The 17,996-nt window shown below is 42.7% G+C and overlaps 1 protein-coding gene across 1 annotated transcript; it reads right to left on the bottom strand.

Annotated features, from left to right (window-relative positions):
• Nucleotides 1–8,030: 8,030 nt before the first annotated feature.
• Nucleotides 8,031–17,685, bottom strand: nr1d2b (nuclear receptor subfamily 1, group D, member 2b). Its single transcript, XM_067611622.1, has 8 exons — nucleotides 17,158–17,685; nucleotides 13,995–14,225; nucleotides 13,522–13,610; nucleotides 12,757–12,901; nucleotides 11,360–12,063; nucleotides 10,291–10,476; nucleotides 9,966–10,176; nucleotides 8,031–9,731 (listed from the first exon to the last, which is right to left on the bottom strand). The coding sequence occupies exons 1-8, from the start codon at nucleotides 17,174–17,176 to the stop codon at nucleotides 9,535–9,537; spliced, it is 1,782 nt and encodes a 593-aa protein (XP_067467723.1). The 5' UTR covers nucleotides 17,177–17,685; the 3' UTR covers nucleotides 8,031–9,534.
• Between the last annotated feature and the right edge of the window lie 311 nt (nucleotides 17,686–17,996).

Here is a 17,996-nt window from a genome sequence, read left to right as displayed (position 1 = left end):
TAAAAACTAAGAGAGAGACTTTAAAATCAGTTCTAAAAGATACAAGGAGCCAGTGTGGGTCATGTAAAACAACAGTTATGTAATCTGCCATTCTAGTTTTTGTTAAAACCCTGGCAGCAGCATTCTGATAGTCTGTAGTTTTGCAATGGCTGCTTTTGGTAGGCCAGTATATAGAGCATTGCAGTAATCAAAACTAGAAATAAAAGCATGAACAAGCTTTTCAGCATCTTACTTTTGGTCGTATCTGTGATGCCAGATGTCCCAGTTTAGCAAGAACAGGTTTCCTCTTATTTCTTGAGCCAACAAGGAGGATCTCAGTCTTATCTTCATTTAGCTTTAGGAAGTTCTTGCTCATATGTTCTTTAATGGCCGATACACAGTCAGTTAGATTGGAAAGAAGTACTTGGGTCGTCTGGCCTCACAGATACGATGGATCCCAGTGGCAGCATGTTGACTGAGAACAGCAAAGGTCCCAGGACACTACCTTGGGCCACACCATAGTCAATGTTTGCTGTTTCTGATACATGATCCCTGATTCTGACATGGAATTTCCTTCCGGTAATATATGATCAAAAGTAGCTTAGAACTGTACCAGAGAGACCAACCCATTTCTCAAGGTGGCTAGGTAAAAGATTATGGTCAATAGGGTCAAAGATGGAACTAAAGTCATGGAGAATGAGGACAGATATATTTCCACAATCAGCATTTAATCTGAGATCATTTAAAACTTTGATGAGAGCTGTCTCTATACTATGGTTCGCTGTAAAGCCAGATTGAAAATTTTCAAGAATGCCATTCTCAGAAAGGTGTTTTTTAATTGTTTAAGCACTACCTTCTCTAAAACCTTTCTCAGGAAAGGTAGATTTGAAATGGGGCAGTAATTACTGAGGGGTCTAAGCTGGGTTTTTTGAGTAAAGGTTTTACAGTCATAAAGGGGTTTGGGAAAATGCCAGATTCTAGAGAGGAATTTATAATGAAAAGAGTATTTAAGGAATGTTTATCAAAAGTGTTCTTGAAAAGGTCAACTGTAGTAGTATTTGTCGTGCAGGACTTTTACTTGTAATGGAGTATTTTTACATTGTTGTATTGGTACTTTTACGTAAGTAAAGGATCTGAATACTTCTTCCACCACTGTTGAATTATGTAATACCCTCTTCCCACTGAGGTTTCTACCAAACCTCAGTACAGATTAGATTACTGATATCACCAACACATCCTGACAGTGTGTGTGTACAACGGTGGATTTAAGTTGTTAAATAACTTATATGAGCATCCATGTGTATCTTTGCATATGTGTCCTCTAGGATTTTTATATGGAGTTATTATTATAACAAAGGTTCAGGAACAAGACAGCGCCCCTCTCTCTCACTAAATTCAATCACCTGTGCCTCACTAATTCAATCATCTATGCATACCTATATAAACGGGTTTAACCCCTTTCTCTCCCGTTCATCTCAGTTCTCATGCGATCTATGACACGCTTGCATCGCAAACACTTACTTCCCGCCCGTGCTCCGTGACCCACGTTCCTTTGCAACATACCACCCACGACTAGATCCAGCAGTACCAACGAGATATCTCCTTCACCACCACATCCACATGGAACCCTTCTCCTCCAGATGCCGCACTCAGCTGGGACCCAGATGCTCCACACGCATCCACGTGATGGCCCACTCGGACGCGGCTCTTTTCCAAGCGATTAACATCTTCAACCAGATGTTTGCTCACCTCTGGCGAGCTCTCAATGAGACGGTCGTCCCACCCCTACGAGACGATGATAAAGACAAACTTTCCAACTCTATACAGACTCTACTTTCACCAACCCTCTCACCAGCAGCTCAATTCCTCCCGCTCTTCCGGGTTCCTTGTCCACCACTGGGCCGATGCACACCACACACCGATGACGTCACAACACCGCCTACTACAACAGAGCCCAGACTTCTTCAGCCCTGGCTGAAGGCCAGGCTGAACTCTGGATACAAATCCCGTTTCGCTGAACTGACAACAAAGCCAGGTTTTTCCTGCTCCTCTCTGCCTCCACCTCCACCACCGCTCCGGACGGCCGCTCACTCCCGGGTTCCCCGCCCAACGCCACCTGTGCACCGTCGATGATGCGTGTATGACGTCACAACGCAGCCAACTGCTTCAACCCTCTCGCAGGGCCAGGTCGTATCTTCCCCTGTGCCTGCTCCCTTCCCGTCTGATCTGTCTCGTGTTTTTTGTCTTTTTTCTCATCCCCGTGTCCACAGGCTGCACAATCGACCCCCGCACATACATCCCCTCATCTTCTTGTCTTCCCTTCCTTCAGCTGCAGCTACCTCTACACTTTCGGCTCCAGCAGCTCCTTCTTTTATGTTTCCTCCCTCAGCCACCTCTGGTCCTGCCATTACCACAACAACTGTTGCACCAAGCCACAGTGCTCCCTCTGATGGACCCACTCAATCTCCTACTGTTCTATCCCTGTTCCCCTCTCTTCCCCAACACCCAAATGTTTTTTCTGTCTTCAACATCCCCTGTCGCTGATCTCCTCGCTCCAGCCATCATTAACACTGTGCCCGGTGTTAATGATGCCAAGCTTTCCAGTTCTGCACAGCCTCCAGTTCCACCACCGCTCCAGCCAACCACTCTCTTGCGGGTTCCCTACCCAGCGCCCCCCGCACTGGCACAGCAATGATTCCGTCCTGCCGCCACTACGATGCAGCAACAGACTGCCTCTGCCCTAGCTAGGGCCAGGTTGTATTTCGCGTGCCTGCTCCCTATGTCTTAATTGCCTCATGTTTAGTTTCATCCCTGCGTCTATGAGCCGCACATCTTACCACTTCACATGCATCCCTTCATCCCTCACCCCTCAACCCTCATCCCTTCACCCCTTTACCCTCATCCCTTCATCCCTAAACCCTCATCCCTTCATCCCTCACCCCTCAACCCTCATCCCTTCATCTCTCACCCCTCGACCCTCATCTCTTCATCCCTCACCCCTCGACCCTCATCCCTTCACCCCTTGACCCTCATCCCTTCATCCCTAAACCCTCATCCCTTCATCCCTCACCCCTCAACCCTCATCCCTTCATCTCTCACCCCTCGACCCTCAACCCTTCATCCTTCACCCTTCATTCCCTTCACTCAACGTCCTGATCCTCTCCTGCTTCACCACCTTCACCCGTTCCATTCTCAAGATTAAATCTTCCACCATACACGTCTATGCCAGCCGAACTAATGTCTCCATAAAACTGTCCTCAGGGGCACCATACCTAGCCTTGTTTCACGCACACTTCGACATGTTATCTGTAAATCTGAACCACATCTTATGCCAAACGTTCGCCCCTCACTCCTGGCCCACTACCAAACTCTCCGCACAGGCAACCTGTCTCCCCACATCGACAAAGTCAGTCCACATTCCTAACCGTACTCTGGCCAATTCTTCCGCACTGGAGCCGCTTCAACCGCTTCCAAATAAGAAATCCCAGACCACCTGTTAAAATTAAATAAATAAAATTCTCAACCACTGTCATCCCAAGATTCCATACCTACCTCAGCGACATTCAAAGAGCCCGCTCTCACTTAGTCCAATAAAGTTTACTTTGGGGGATGACGAAGCAGAAAGCTCATCAAGACATGTCCCCCACCCTGAGTCTCGACCCCTGGATTCCTAGATGCTCCAGCCTCTTCGTGATTCCTTTTGGTCCCCGGTCATCCCCATGCCATCAACCCCCTTCATCCCTCTCCTCTACCCCATCATCCCACCGTACACAACCCAGACCAACCTTCAGCTCCCACCCATCCCCCAGCAATCGACCCCCTTCATCCCTCTCCTCGACCCCCATCAAGCCCACTATACACTGTCCTCATCCAGTCCTGAACCCTCTCGACAATCCAAATAAATCTACTTTTTATACTGTTCAAATGGTGTGGTCTTTGTTAGTGAACGACTGGTTGATACAGGTAAATGCTGTCTGAGGTCTAATATTAATGTTGGGCTTAAGGCCATAATTCTAAACTAAAATATTATCAAGCCTTGATTGATTCTGTGAAGTATGATGTGCTCATGTAGAACTGAAATTATTTCCTCTTGGCTTTCCAGAGCAAACATAAGCATGCTGCAGATGGTGTTTCAGTCCTAGGCTGCAGGGAGTGGTAATGAGTGGACAGAGAGGAAGCTGCATTGTTGCCATCTGCTGATGGATAGTGCCACTACCACAGCAATACTGCTGATGAGCTTTGACTCCTCTCAGCTTGAGATGGACCAAATCTTTTGCACATCATCTTCTTTACAAATCTCATAGTATTGTACCTGATGTTTCCATCACAGCTCTGTAACTTTTGTCTTTGATATATATGTATTGATGTATTGTATTTCTCTGATTTGCACCAAAAAAACAGTGTGCAGAATATTCAGTCTACTTTATGTATGTTTTCTTTCCACCATGCAACACTCAGTTTATTATTTTACAAAAAATGTCAATTTACTTTGTGGAGCAGAAAATCTGTGCAGTTATTAGTATTATAGTAAATCATATTTTTAGACCATATTTGATAATGTTCACCACTATAGCAAGGTTAAATGAGCAGTTTCTTAATAACACAATGCAAATACAACACTCATTCTCAGCGCATTCCTCAGCCAAGGCTGTGCAATACTTTTACAATCCCTTTACAGTGAGTCTGACTCATGACCTCTGAGTTTTGCTCATTTCAATTTTGTTGCTGTAGCAATACCTGTGTGGCAGTTTGTGTCTAATAGGTTATGTATACAAGGCTTTCTTAAGTAAGTTGGCTTGTAGTAGCAATAAGCTATTTCTCTAAATTGATAATGATTAGCTGAAATGTGAAGGTGTGGTGAGAAAAGTAGCCAAAAATTTGTTGGAAATTGTCATGGCTTATGGTGATAAATAATTTAAGAAATCCAGAACACAAGAGCTTACACCTTACAGAGCCAAGAGTCCAAATCCCATACTGCACTCAAATTCAAAGCAGGTTTTGAGTCTTTAGTGTGTTCAAACTTGAGAAGTGACTAAATTAATTATATCATTGCCTCAAAATAGAGTATGTACATCCCAACATAATATCAGATGTGTAGACAAAAAGATTAAAAAACAGTCACAAGAGATTTTTTTTGCCTTTAAAGTTTAGTGCACTCAAAAATAATGCTTGTATACACACTAAATCTGCTTAAACTGATATTACTATTGTAATACATACATACATGGTGTATGTATTGCATGATTTCCTATTAGTAAAAATTATAAAATACTGTTAACTGCAAAAACAGAACATTAGTAAACAATGGTATATAGTACATACATCGTGTAAACAATAAGTGTAGTATGGAACTGGGTCACAGTCACAATTTGAAAAAAAAAAAAAAAATGTATTACAAATGGCCATATTGTGGCACTAGGAAGGCATACAGATTCATTCCCTGAACCAGTAACAAAGATAACTAATGTCTCTATTAAAGAAGGGAAGTTTCCGAAGGACTGGAAGTCAGCTATTGTTGTGCCGGTTCATAAATCAGGATTTATTTATTCGTGAACAACTGATGTGAGCAATTACAGGCCTATTAGCATTTTACCTGTCATATCCAAAATTGCAGAGAAATTTGTTGCTGAACAGCTGATCACTCATCTCAACAATAGCCCTTAAACACTGCACCCAATGTAATTTGGTTTTTGAGCCAACCATTCCACTCAGGCAGCAAACTGCTTCTGCTTTGAGAACATCAAACTAAAATGCATAAAGGGGGTGTTGTTGGGGCCATATTTCTAGACTTGGTGCAGTGTGTAGAATTTAGTGGCATCTAGCAGAACAGACTTGGTTTTGAAAATAAGAATTGTTGTGTTTTCGTTATCTTAGGATGAGCCCTATATACATAAGGAGTGGGAGCTCCTCCATGGAGCCCGCCATGTTGCACCACCATGTTTCTACAGTAGCCCAGAACAGAGAAACCAAACACTGGCTCTAGAGAGGGCTTTTTCTGTTTTTCACGGCCACCATAGGTTCCCCTACATGCTTGGAAGGGGAGGGGGAAGGGAGGAGTGTTCAGTTGGTTGCAATCTGCAACCTCACCACTAGATGCCACTAAATCCTACACACTGGTCCTTTAAAGAAGGCATTTGATACTTTCAACCACCAAATACTCATCTGTAAACTTTTAATTTCTCCTCTAACGTGCTGAATTAGATAAAATCCTATCTTGCAGGCGGAGTTCAGTGTGTAACATCACCCTTCCTAAGCAATGAAATGGGTGTGCCCCAGGGATCCATCCTGAGACCTCTCCTGTTCAGTTTATATATAAATGATTTACCATTGGTCTGCACAGGGTGTGAAGCGTTACCGTAATTTATGTCCATGCAAAAACTTCTAAACTCAGTGCAACAGTGATAAATGTAAACAAATGGCTTGATGATTTACACCTGTTTTTAATGTTAAGGAGACTGTTTGCATGTTTTTTACACACACAACTACAACAGCAAAACTATATATGAATGCAATGATCAACTCCCCCTTAACATACTGTATGACTAGCTGGACCCAAGCAAAAGGTACAACACTGAAGCCCATTCTCTCTCTGTACAATCAGGCTCTCAAAGTGTTACAGAAAACTTACCATCACTGCAATATTCTTGGAAAATATGACATCCTTACGTGGGAAAATCTAATAAAAACCACTGACTCCTGCCTGATGTTTAAGATCCTAAATGGCAAGGCTCCTCCACCACTTAGTACTTTTATTAAGCAGAAAATGTCAAACAACAAATCTACAAGATGTGCTCTGAGAGGGGACTGTGTAATTCCTTTCAAGTGCAGCTCCTTCAGCCAATCATGGTACATTGCTCGTTTTATTATTATTGTTGTTATTACTGGCTAACCTGCTGCTAACTTGTCCATGTCCTTTGCTCCTTGCCAGGCTGCCAGCTTTGCATGGCTTGGGTACAATATCAACTAGTATTTTATTAACAATCTGGTATGTTCTCTTATAGTTACGTGTGTTGTGTGGCCTCTGTGTTTGGTGTATATTACCATTTTACTAACCCATAACTGCATCTTTTAAAATTGAAGCAAGATCAACATAGTGATTATTGTATTTTATTTATGTCTACTGTTTATTGCGGCTCTGCATGGTTGTGGTCAGTATTGCTTGGCTGTTTTGTTGCTTCGTGTTGCTTGCATGGCTATATGTACTGAAATAGTGTTTGTTGTTGCTGTATTATTGTACAATGGCTTATGTTCTGTCTCGAGACTTCTTGAATTGTTGCTGTTGCTTTCTGTATGCCGTCTTGTTGTCTTCATTCTGTAAATTTGATCACTTTATAGCTTTCAAAATATCTTGCCAAAGGACTGCAGTTGAAAACTGCACATTGACACATTTACAAATGTTGTTTAATGTGTGTTGTCCTTATAAATACATAAATTAAATGAAATATGCCAAACACATCTGGACCAAAAACCAAATTGTTCACACTTTGCCTTTTGCACCAAATGTAATTGGTAATGTGAAATAGTTTTTGAAATGTCCTGCTTATTGAGAGACAGATAGATTAACAGCTCAAACAGACTTTTATCAGGGGTGCAGAACAGTTTCAGGAATTAACGTGAAATACTGCATCGTTATTAGAGTTTTTTAATGATGAATGAAAACAAACCCCAGATGGATAATGAGCACAGTGAGCAGTAAAGCTTTAGGGCAGCTGTAAACGTAATGCTCTATTTTTATAGCAAATGTAATGAATTATGTCATTATGTGTGATATTGGAGAAACAGCTGTAGTTTCAATGCAGTTTTATGTTTAAATCTTTGAGTTCTTTGAGTCAAACTCAATTGAAGACTTCTTTTAGATAAAACTGTTAAATTCTTTAAGATTATTTTCTAATATTTTCTTCTTAACTTTTATTACTTCTTATATTTTTTTTTGTTTTTTACATCGCCCACCTTATTTTTAGGAAACTTTAGGGGTCTCAATAAAATTTCAAACTGATTTTGCTTAATTCAAAGACAACCAGACAAAATAAATAACCACTGCAGTGAGAGAATTGCATTTATAAAATTTATTTATATAGATATATTCATCTATACAGTTATGTATGTATGATAGTATGTATATATTTATATAGAAATCTATGCATACTGCAATCCTTTCACAGAGGAAAACAGAACCACATGTCAGCAATGTTAACACAATGACAGAAGCTCTGGATATTAAAGCTCAGACATTCTGAATTCTTCGACAGGGAACGCATGAAACGAAAAGATGGCGTCGCAAAATATCTGAACACCAGTAACTCAGCTGTCACCTCGACTCAGCTTATTCTTTAAATTACAATCGTTTCAGTAATAATACAATCATATTTTATGTGGATAATCCTATCTATTCAGTTTAACTATACTCAACTAAAGTCTGTACAGTTTGTCTAACAGAAATGGAAAAAAAAAAAGTCTATTCAAGCAAGTGGGAGTTGCTGGTGACTGACTGTGAGGCAACACCAGAGCAACGTTTCTCTGCCATCCGGAGTCATGACAGCGACATCGGGTGTCTTGATGCGACCCGGGACAGGCGGGACAGAAGACACTGGGATTTCAGAAATAACACCTGTAAGTTTTTTTTCTTTAAGGAAAATATAAGAGAGGTGAAAATGTATCTCCGAGATGCTGAAACAAGTCCAAGACTTCACTGGTTCAGTGTTTCTCCGTTTCCACTGATCTGTATGTGTGGAAATCAGATATTGCAAGCAATAGAGTGACACTGAATACATTTGTCACAATGCCCAAATAATTTAGAAAAAAAATGACACGCAACTGACAAAAAACACAGCATAGCACGTACACAACTGCATGAAAAGCATGAAATAAGAAGATCACCTTATTTTGCTCTCCAGATTCATTCAAATACAAACAACATTCTCTTGACGACCAAACTGGAAAGCTGGAACTTGTAGCAGCTTCATGTCCACATTCCTCTCATTGTCTTCTGCTTTGTTTGTTTGTTTTTAAAGAGGATTCTCCTCATCAGTCATTCGGTGTCCAGGGGGGTTTTAGGTTTACAACTCTCTCCCATCACATGAACACAGCACCTATTCAATGATTAATGTCTGCCGTAAGTTTCTTGACTCCTCACTATACAGCTCAAATCAAAAAGCAGTCACATATTGCACTATGAATGCAAAAATACCAGTCTACACTATACAGAAAAGTGCTTCTAACATTTGTACAGTTGCTAAGGTACAGTATGCTACACACAAACACAAGAAACATATACATCACTCAGTGTGTCTGTATGTATGCATTACCATCACACAGGCAGTTACGCCCTACAGTACAGTACAAGGACATTTTATGGTCTTCTTCCCCCCCCCTGTTTAATGACAGCTTTGAGCTTTAGTTCAACTTATAGACAGAAGGAACAGAACCGTCGGGGGCCCAAAGCCTCATGGGAGAAGTGTGGAGGTGCAGGTGTGGTTTTGAGTGGGAGGTGAGGGGAGACGGTGGTCCACGTCCACTCACTGGCGTTAGGTTTGTGTCTGGGGGTCAAGTACTACTTCAGGAATGGACCTTGAAAGCCAGCAGCTCCTCAGAGTGCATGTTGTTGAGGGAGCGCAAGTCGGGCAGTTTGAGCAGCAGTTTGGTGAAGATGGCTGACTCGTTGGGGTGGTTCTTGGTGATGAGGCTTCGCAAGGCGCGGATCAGCGTCTCCTGCAGGGCCTCCACTGAGTTCACGTTCTCGATGCCAGAGCGATCTGGAGGATGGATGCCGATAAGTTAGTGTTAGGCTGAGAGGTGGTATACATCTTTGAGGATGGAATTAAAAAGGTGCATAAAATATTCCAAAACTAAGTCCATCCACTTGTTTTTTTGAGGGAATTCTGTTCAAATTTGTGGTACATTGGATGAAAACTACTCCCAGGGGTCACAACACAAGTCTGCTGGGTCATGAGAGGATTAACAGGATAGGAAAAGAGGAAAAAACCAACCTGCAGACACCAGAACCACTGCAGTGAAGAGGCTCATCTCCTCCTCGCTGAGGCCGAGGTTGATGAGCTTCTCGCTGAAGTCAAACATGGAGTTGAGGAGGTCCCCGGCGCCCATGGCCCTCAGAGTGTCCACGCTGTACTTCTTCCCACCCAGGAAGGTGACGGTGCGGTCTTTCACATCGAAGAGTGAGGCAAAGCGAACCACCAACACCTGCAACACAAACACTGTCAGTCTGAGAACAACTGATGTGACGCCTTTTGTTACATCATCAGCCTTCTATGAAAACTGAGAAATGTGTGTGGCACGTGGGCAAAGGTAGCGTACCTCAAAGGTGCCAGCCTTCAGCAGGCTGACCTGGTCGGGCTGGGACAGGTCTCTGAAGCCTGGGATCTTCTTGGCAAACTCCACCACCTCCCTGACAGCCGGGGTGAAGCTGTGGGAGAACTCCTCCCAAACCTCATGGCCAGACTTCTGAGGGTCCACGTGAGGAGACGTGTTCATGGGACAAACCTGAGGGCAGGACAGAGGAATGTAATACTGAAACATAAAACAAACTGCACATAACCTACAATAAATCTGAGTTAACCACGTTACAGTATTTCTAAAATTCAATACAAAGTCATTCAGGACAAGTGTCACTTTGACCTTCAAAAGTCACTACTGGTTTATTACCTCTAAACTCATTCCACTGAATTATGTAAAAAATGTATCAGTATTTTTATATTAACAATGCATAAAGGAGCATGTACAATGTGAAAGGGCCTTCATGTAGTGACCAACCCGGAGTGGCTCATCAGCAACTGGGTCGGGTCAACATAGCCTTTGAGTCTATTTTAACACATTGTCAGATGTTGTTTTGCTGCCCCCCAGTGGCCAGAAATCAATTAACTAATGCAGTTTTAAGTATTTATGACGCAAGACTTTGAAAAAATTTATATTTAGGAAGCTGGACCATGTTGTTACAAAGCGACACCTGCAGCTGATTCCAAACTACTACAAAAACCTATTACTGCATAAGTTCTCAGATGACTACACTGGCTGTCTGTGTCATAAATAACTGTTATCAAGATTTTCTTTAGATTACGTTATTTATTAAGCACTATAGTGCCAAAGTACAGCCCTGATCTGTGTTGGTGTTCTGAGTCTTCTTACACAGTTTTTAGTTTCTATGTTATTTTAATTCTCTCTGAACCCAAACTTTAGTTTATTTTCCATTTTCTGTTTCTGTCCTTTTGTCTATTGTTACTTTATTTTAACTCATTAATCTTTAGTTCAACACATGTTCTCCTTTTCTTTGTCTTTTCATTTAAATACTTTTTCATTCCTTGTGTAAAGCATTTCAAATTGGTTTTGTGCTATACTAATAAACACTCCTCTCCTTGTTAATTCTTACCAGATGCATCCTGTTGCCACCTCTCCACAGGGGCCCACTGTAGGCTCCATTGGCGGGGTCCTCATTGGCCGGAGCTCTGAAAGCTCCGTGTGTGTAGGCGGGACAGTGGCTGGTGGCAGCGCTCCTGGACAGTCTGAAGGGGCAGTGGCTGCCATTGCTGTTGACCTCCGGACCCTGAGGGCCCAGGCTGGAGGGGGGGTCCTGGGCTGCCATGGTGACCAGGTTGTTGTGGTGGTTCCAGACGTCTTGCCGCTCCTCTGTCCGGTGGTTAACGGTGTTTTTGGCGACACCACTGTTCTGCAGGCCCGAGGGGGGCGGGGCGTCGCTTGTCAGGCTGCTCTGCTCCTGGTTATACATGAAGGTCTCCTGGTGGGCCCTGGTCACCGAGCCGATCACCTCTTCCTCCCCGCTGTCTGACGCGCTGGGCGAGGCTGAGCTGGGGCTGGTGTCCATGGCCACAGTGGGTTCCGGGTCAGAGCTGGAGTCTGATTGGCTGGAGCGTGGCGAGGCGGATGGAGAGGAGGAGGGGGTGGGGCCAGTGTCCCCAGAGGTAGGTTCAGTGGCGCAGGCTGGCAGCGGTTTGGCGATGGGCAGCTCTTGACTGCTGTGCAGCTGGCTGTTGTTCATCATGTTGTTCATGGCACTCTGCATCTCCAGCAGCATGCGCTGTTTCTCACGCTTGGGGATGCGGCCAAAGCGCACAGCTGAACAGTGAGGAGACAATCGTGTCAGCAGGATTCACTTGAATGATTTTACAGATTTGAGTAACAAGTTAGAAAATAGCAATTTTTATTTTTCTGGTTTAGTTTGCTTTAAGTGATGCATGTACAATATAACAAGCATCATGTGCATATTTTTAAAGGAGCACTCCACCAATGTTACACATTGAGTTAAATTCACTAGTCATAGGGAAAACACGTGAAAACAGTGAAATAACCCTGACAATGTCATGATGATGTCATGAGTTGTTATCTCAGCTTGGATTTGGAGACTACTCATGAAAGACAGTCTGCATTACAAACTGGGGGAGAGGAGTTTGACAGACTTGGGTATTTACTGGGCAGGAATGTAACAAAAATACGCTATCAAGCTGAATCATGGGAACTGTAGGATTAAAACACTAAACATATGGCATAAACCTTTTATATTATTTTCGAATCTGGTCACTAAGTGTTAGCAAATCACTAGGTGTTAGCTAAAGTTAATGAATGGAAGTAGCCTCACTATGTTGATTTTACTGAGAATAACATTACAAAGTATCTCTGTTAACTCACACAACACACAATCAAGGCGTCTGTCTGTGTGATCCCCTCTCTATAGAGGCTGAATCAATGAGTGATGCTCTAATGAGCCTGACAGTAATTACTGCAGGTGCAGCACACACAGCAGATACTCACAGTCTCTGGACATCCCCACCATCAGGCATTTCTTGAAGCGACACTGCTGGCAGCGGTTCCTGTTGATCCTCATGATGGGGCAGCTCTCGTTCTTAAGGCACTTCTTATACTGGATGTTCTGCTGGATGCTCCTCCTGAAGAAGCCCTGTGTGTGTTCACAAACACAAACACGTCAGACGTCACAGATAGCTGTGTGTATACATGTCTCAGTGTTGGATTTATTTCAGGGGGATTCTGACATTTTGCCTGAATATTCACCTTTAGATTTGAGCATTTTCATGTCCGATTAAACTCAATTTTTCTGTATATATTAAAATTTATTGCTACAAAACTGCAGCAGATTGAATAAAAAGGTAATAAAAAAATGAGAATTTGCACAGTATTGGATCTATATCTCAATTTGAGTAAAAGAGCAAAACTCTAGCCAACTAACGTAAGTGTGTGTTCCTCCTCTACAGCAAGCTGTGGCGTGTCTGTCATTGTGACCTGCTCCCCACAGTGAACTAGGCCACACAGCAACGTGAAGTATAAGGGGCAGCTGATATAAATATGGGGAGAGTGAACTAGTTCCCTAAGTCTCCAGTTGTAGCTGTACAGATGGCAACGCTGGAGGTGACCCACTTCAACTTCAGCCCTCGTCAGTGCTGCTCTGCCCAACGCTGTGTCACAGTTGATGTTTGCCAGGTGTGTGTGTGTGTGTGTGTGTGTGTGTGTGTGTGTGTGTGTGTGTGTGTGTGTGTGTGTGATTCAGAGAGCAGACTTCACCTTACAGCCCTCACAGGCATGGACGCCGTAGTGGAAACCAGAGGCCACGTCGCCGCACACCTTACACAGCAGCACCAGGCCGTTGATTTCTGTGGTTGATACAAAAACACGTTCTTATAGTTTCATTGGGAGGTAGAGATTTGGAATGTTTTAGTATATTATATCTGCTGACTGTTTAGATTTGACAATATTGTCAACCATTCTCCAAACTGCAATTTCTCATGTGAAATATATGAGACATCACATGTGAGAACATCTATTTCATATGTGCAGAATTAGTGTTTCTCTCCAGATTTGTGTTCCTAGCAATGGGGAGGCACCAGGACTCATCACCAAAGTATAACTCCAACTAAAACTATAGCTGCTGCCCTACTTTCAGACTGTGTGCACATCTTCCCCCGATGTCAAACAAGTTCTCTTAGAAACATTTCTCTCCACAACTTTGGTAAGGTTCATACAGTTCGCCCACTTACTTGTGATGCCACATTTTGCAGTGGAGGAGGATCGTCCATTTTTCTGAGTCCCAGGGAGGCTTTGGCCCCCGGCGGGCAGTGTGGGGTCAGCCGGCTGACCCAGCTGGCGGCGGCTGGGCGAGGAGCCGTGGGGCGGGGAGGATGACTGGTAGCTGCCGTTGGAGGAGTCGCTGTGGCAGGACTCCGGGCTGGAGGTAGAGCTGGACGAGCTGATGTAGGCTATTACGCCTCCTGGTGCACAAAGACAAGAGAGAAAATAGGCCATGATGACAGGGACTGCAGCAGCAACTCAACACTGTGCAGAGCTTTGTGCTAGTAGGTGCGGTGAGATTTATTTGACAATTTTTTTGATAGCACTTTAATTTTTTCTCAGAGGATACCTCTGGTGATATTCTGTATTTTATTTTTGTTAATAAATCCCATGAAAATACTTAAACCAAGAATGAATTGATCCTATGAACAAGTATTTTGTGTGTGTATCTAAGACTGATATATCATATTCCTCTGTGCCATATGGCTCAAAAACAATTAAACATATACAAATGAGTCACATGTTGCACTGGGTGACCTGTTCCTTCATTACCATGAACACACAAACTGTAGTTTATTACAGTGCCCCCTCCCCTTCCCCCACCCCCGCGCAACACACACACACACACACACACACACACACACACACACACCCTCCTGCTGCTGTAAATACTGACTAGAGCACCAAGTGTGGATTAATCCACAGCTGAAAATAGTCCTCAACAAACGCACTATTTTCTCCTGTCTGAGTATCATTTGGCACTAACTACAGTGACTAGCTGTTTTAGGGAATTACTGAACCTTTTTTAAAAATGAAGCAAACTTTTTATGACCTGTTTTTTTTTTTTTTTTTAAGATTTATGTCCTCTGTAGGAAGCAGTGGGCTACGGGTTGAGTGCACCAAAAGTTAAGAATCCAGAGACAAACAGTCCATTCTTTCATCTCACTAATCTGTATTTTCTACTTAGTCATAAAAAAATCGAATTTGCATAACAATAATTTGCATATTATTTTTAAAAAGGCACAGTGCTGCACGTACGCCCAGCATTAGTTGAGTAATCATCAAAGTCCTCCCTTTATACATTCTTAGTGCTGTGGTGTTTTAGCACCAAATTTCCCAATAATCACCCATCAAACTACTGTGTCCAGCACTGTGACGACTAGGCCTAAATTCTTTGATTCTACGTCGAGGACATTCAAATTTCTGTAGGAGGAGCTCTTTTCTTTGTCTGCTCAGTCATGGTGGCCATCAGCGCTTACGCTAACTCCTTGCTGTTTCCTTCCCCTTCGATGAAATGAAACTCTAGTCATCACCACATCCAGACGCTTTTTCTGTGGAACTGGCTTAACATAAAGAGGGCAACAGCGTCCTCAGCCAGTAGGAGCCGAGCAGACAGGCTGCTGCTGCTGAGCCGTTTTTTCCCCTCAACATAGGCTGACCTGATTTCTTCCCCTGCCATTCTCAATGATTAGGTAACAGCCATTACATAATGTCAGCTTCACAAGGGTGTGTGTAGTAGGTAGTCTGGCCCATCCCTGCAACCATTCACATATACAGCCTCCATCATAAAATGTTCTAGTGTCAAATGATATTCTTAATGGGATGATTTTTTTCAACCTAATAGCACATACTGATATAACAGGCGGATTCCATCGAGTCAGCAGACAATGCATTCCATACATTGTAGTTGTACGATTTTTCGACTAACAATAGGCATTCATACTAAACAATACCAGCGTAATGATGGACTAGAAACTTTTGTTCCAATTATTTTTCACAGCAAATGTGATTTATACTAAAAAACTAAACATTTTTTCAAGAATAGGGAGTCATTTTGGACTCCTTGTCATTGAATTTCTGTGTGTTAGATAATACTGTACGTTTCAAAAACATTCCTGTGTCGAGTCAGACAGAATAGAAATAGACAAACATATGTCACAGAATATGTCAAAATACTATGAATCATTTTTGCAATATTATGATATTATCAAAGCTGTTTTCACTCCACATATTTAACCATTTGTCTTATTTATCATTCTTGCTTAGTGTTTTACTGGCGAGTACTGAAGTGTGAAATTTAAAGTGACAAATTGTAAGGTTTCATTTTGAGGATAAAAACAGCTAGACTTGAGGCTGTTTTTTGTTTTGGCTAATTTTATCCAAGTTAAAGCTGGAAAACAGAACACAGAAAAAGGTGCTGCATTCATGGCCCATGGGAAATGGTGACTTTAACCCTTTCAAGCCAGTGGGAAACCTGTTGGTCTAGTTAAACTAAATACTTTGGAGAAATAAAGATGATCAGATCCTGTCATTTCATTACAGAAGCTATGGTCAATCAGTTAATTAAAAGAATCAATTTCAGGATGTCAAGCAGGATGTGCCATTCTGCACCTTTATACATTTATTTTTGTTCCAATATTGCTGAATAATGTCGATACTAAAACCAGTGAGATTTAATACACATTTTCACATCAACCATGTGAAAACTGAATTGGATGCTATTTCTAGCTACTTTAATAAGTTAAATGCCCTGACTAGAACAGGATAAAATACATGGAGCATTGGGTGACCGACGGGCCCTGAATGCATCATAACATGATTTTTTTTTCAACACGCCCCCACGTGGAGCCAGCATGTTCTTTCCCCGGGAAAACTGGGTCACCGCGCGCCGCTGCGAGAAACCTCACGTGTATCCGGGCGAGACCCCACGCCAGCTTGCTGGGACAAATTATGCAATGGCCACGTCACGGTGCCGCTCGACCAATGAGCGGCGACGCACGGAGAACGTAAACACAGGTGCACATGGCTAGGCTGACGGGTCCATGTGAGGAGAGACGACTGCAGTGCTGCTGAAGCCAAGTACTTGAGTAATAACAACAGCCCACTGGCACTCCTAACCCAGTTTAATATTAACATACCAGTAAACGCGACAGCCTTTAAAATTTCAGGTGTTTCGTCAGAGTGTGAGGACTGCTTAAAATATAAAACAGCCCTCATTTTGCTGTAACAGGTCGTGTCACTTTCATAAAGCGTCATTTCACTGAAGCTAATGATAGGATGTGACTACAATATTTAGTCCATTTAACAAGCTGCAGCTATTCGCCATTTAAATAAAGGTTAAAGCACACTTACCAGCTTTGGTCGACTCCATTTCTAAGGTGTTTCGGGGGGCTTTCCTCCTCCTCTGCTACCTCAGTGCTGAAGCCGTTTTTCTGTTTTAGTGGTCAGCAACTGAAAAGTCGCTGATTGCTCCCGGTTGAGAAAGTGGCTATAAAGCTACAACATTTAAAATTCACGACGCTTAACCTGATAAAAGGACCACAGACGTTACGGTCGGTTGACAGTGACAGACGAGACGAGAGAAGATATAATTTCACAGGAGGCTATCTAACATATCAAACCGACGCGGTTAAGTTTTCAGAGACTGGCTTCAACGACGCTGAACGGGCAGTTTTTCCGTCCTCAGAGGTGTTGGTCGCTTCTTTGTGTCAAAAAAGAAAAAGCTGTTGCTCGTCTGCCTTCAGTGTAATTGAGCCACATCTAGAAGTATAGCGCTTTCCTATCAGAGATAGCACGGGGAAAGGTGGCGTTGTGAAGAACTGGTTTTTGCAGTGACTGTTTCGAGTAGCGATCAGTGTGCGACCATGTGACCCAGTTCATCGGCTCCTCCTTCCCCACAGCCCTGCACTGGTGTCAATGTAACCCACTGACACACTTTCACCAGTCAAAGTGAACAAAGACAGGTAGCAAAGTACACCCTGTATCAAAAAAATAATTTATTAATGATACTTGTCATAGTTTGGGCTGAATCCAAATTTGTTACCGTACTTTTTTTGATGGAGGGCAAAGGTAAACTCAGACATGTCTGACGAAATCTTTGGCAGGCATAATTTAACACTTACGTTTCTTCAAATTTGCTTTAAATACCTTAGAGGCAGTATATTTTTTATATTGTAAGTTATAGTTCCAGT

The sequence above is a fragment of the Thunnus thynnus genome, chromosome 15 (genome assembly GCF_963924715.1).
Source record: "Thunnus thynnus chromosome 15, fThuThy2.1, whole genome shotgun sequence".
Classification (NCBI taxonomy): Eukaryota; Metazoa; Chordata; class Actinopteri; order Scombriformes; family Scombridae; genus Thunnus; species Thunnus thynnus.
This window is presented reverse-complemented; position numbering and strand designations above follow the sequence as displayed.

Bases quoted from the DNA above. Each gene is read 5' to 3' on its own strand.
- nr1d2b (XM_067611622.1), bottom strand. The intron at 13,611-13,994 runs GTAAGTGGGCGA...TATCAACCACAG, and splicing joins TGCAAAATGTGGCATCACAA to AAATCAACGGCCTGGTGCTG. The intron at 12,902-13,521 runs GTGAAGTCTGCT...GAACACACACAG, and splicing joins ATGCCTGTGAGGGCTGTAAG to GGCTTCTTCAGGAGGAGCAT.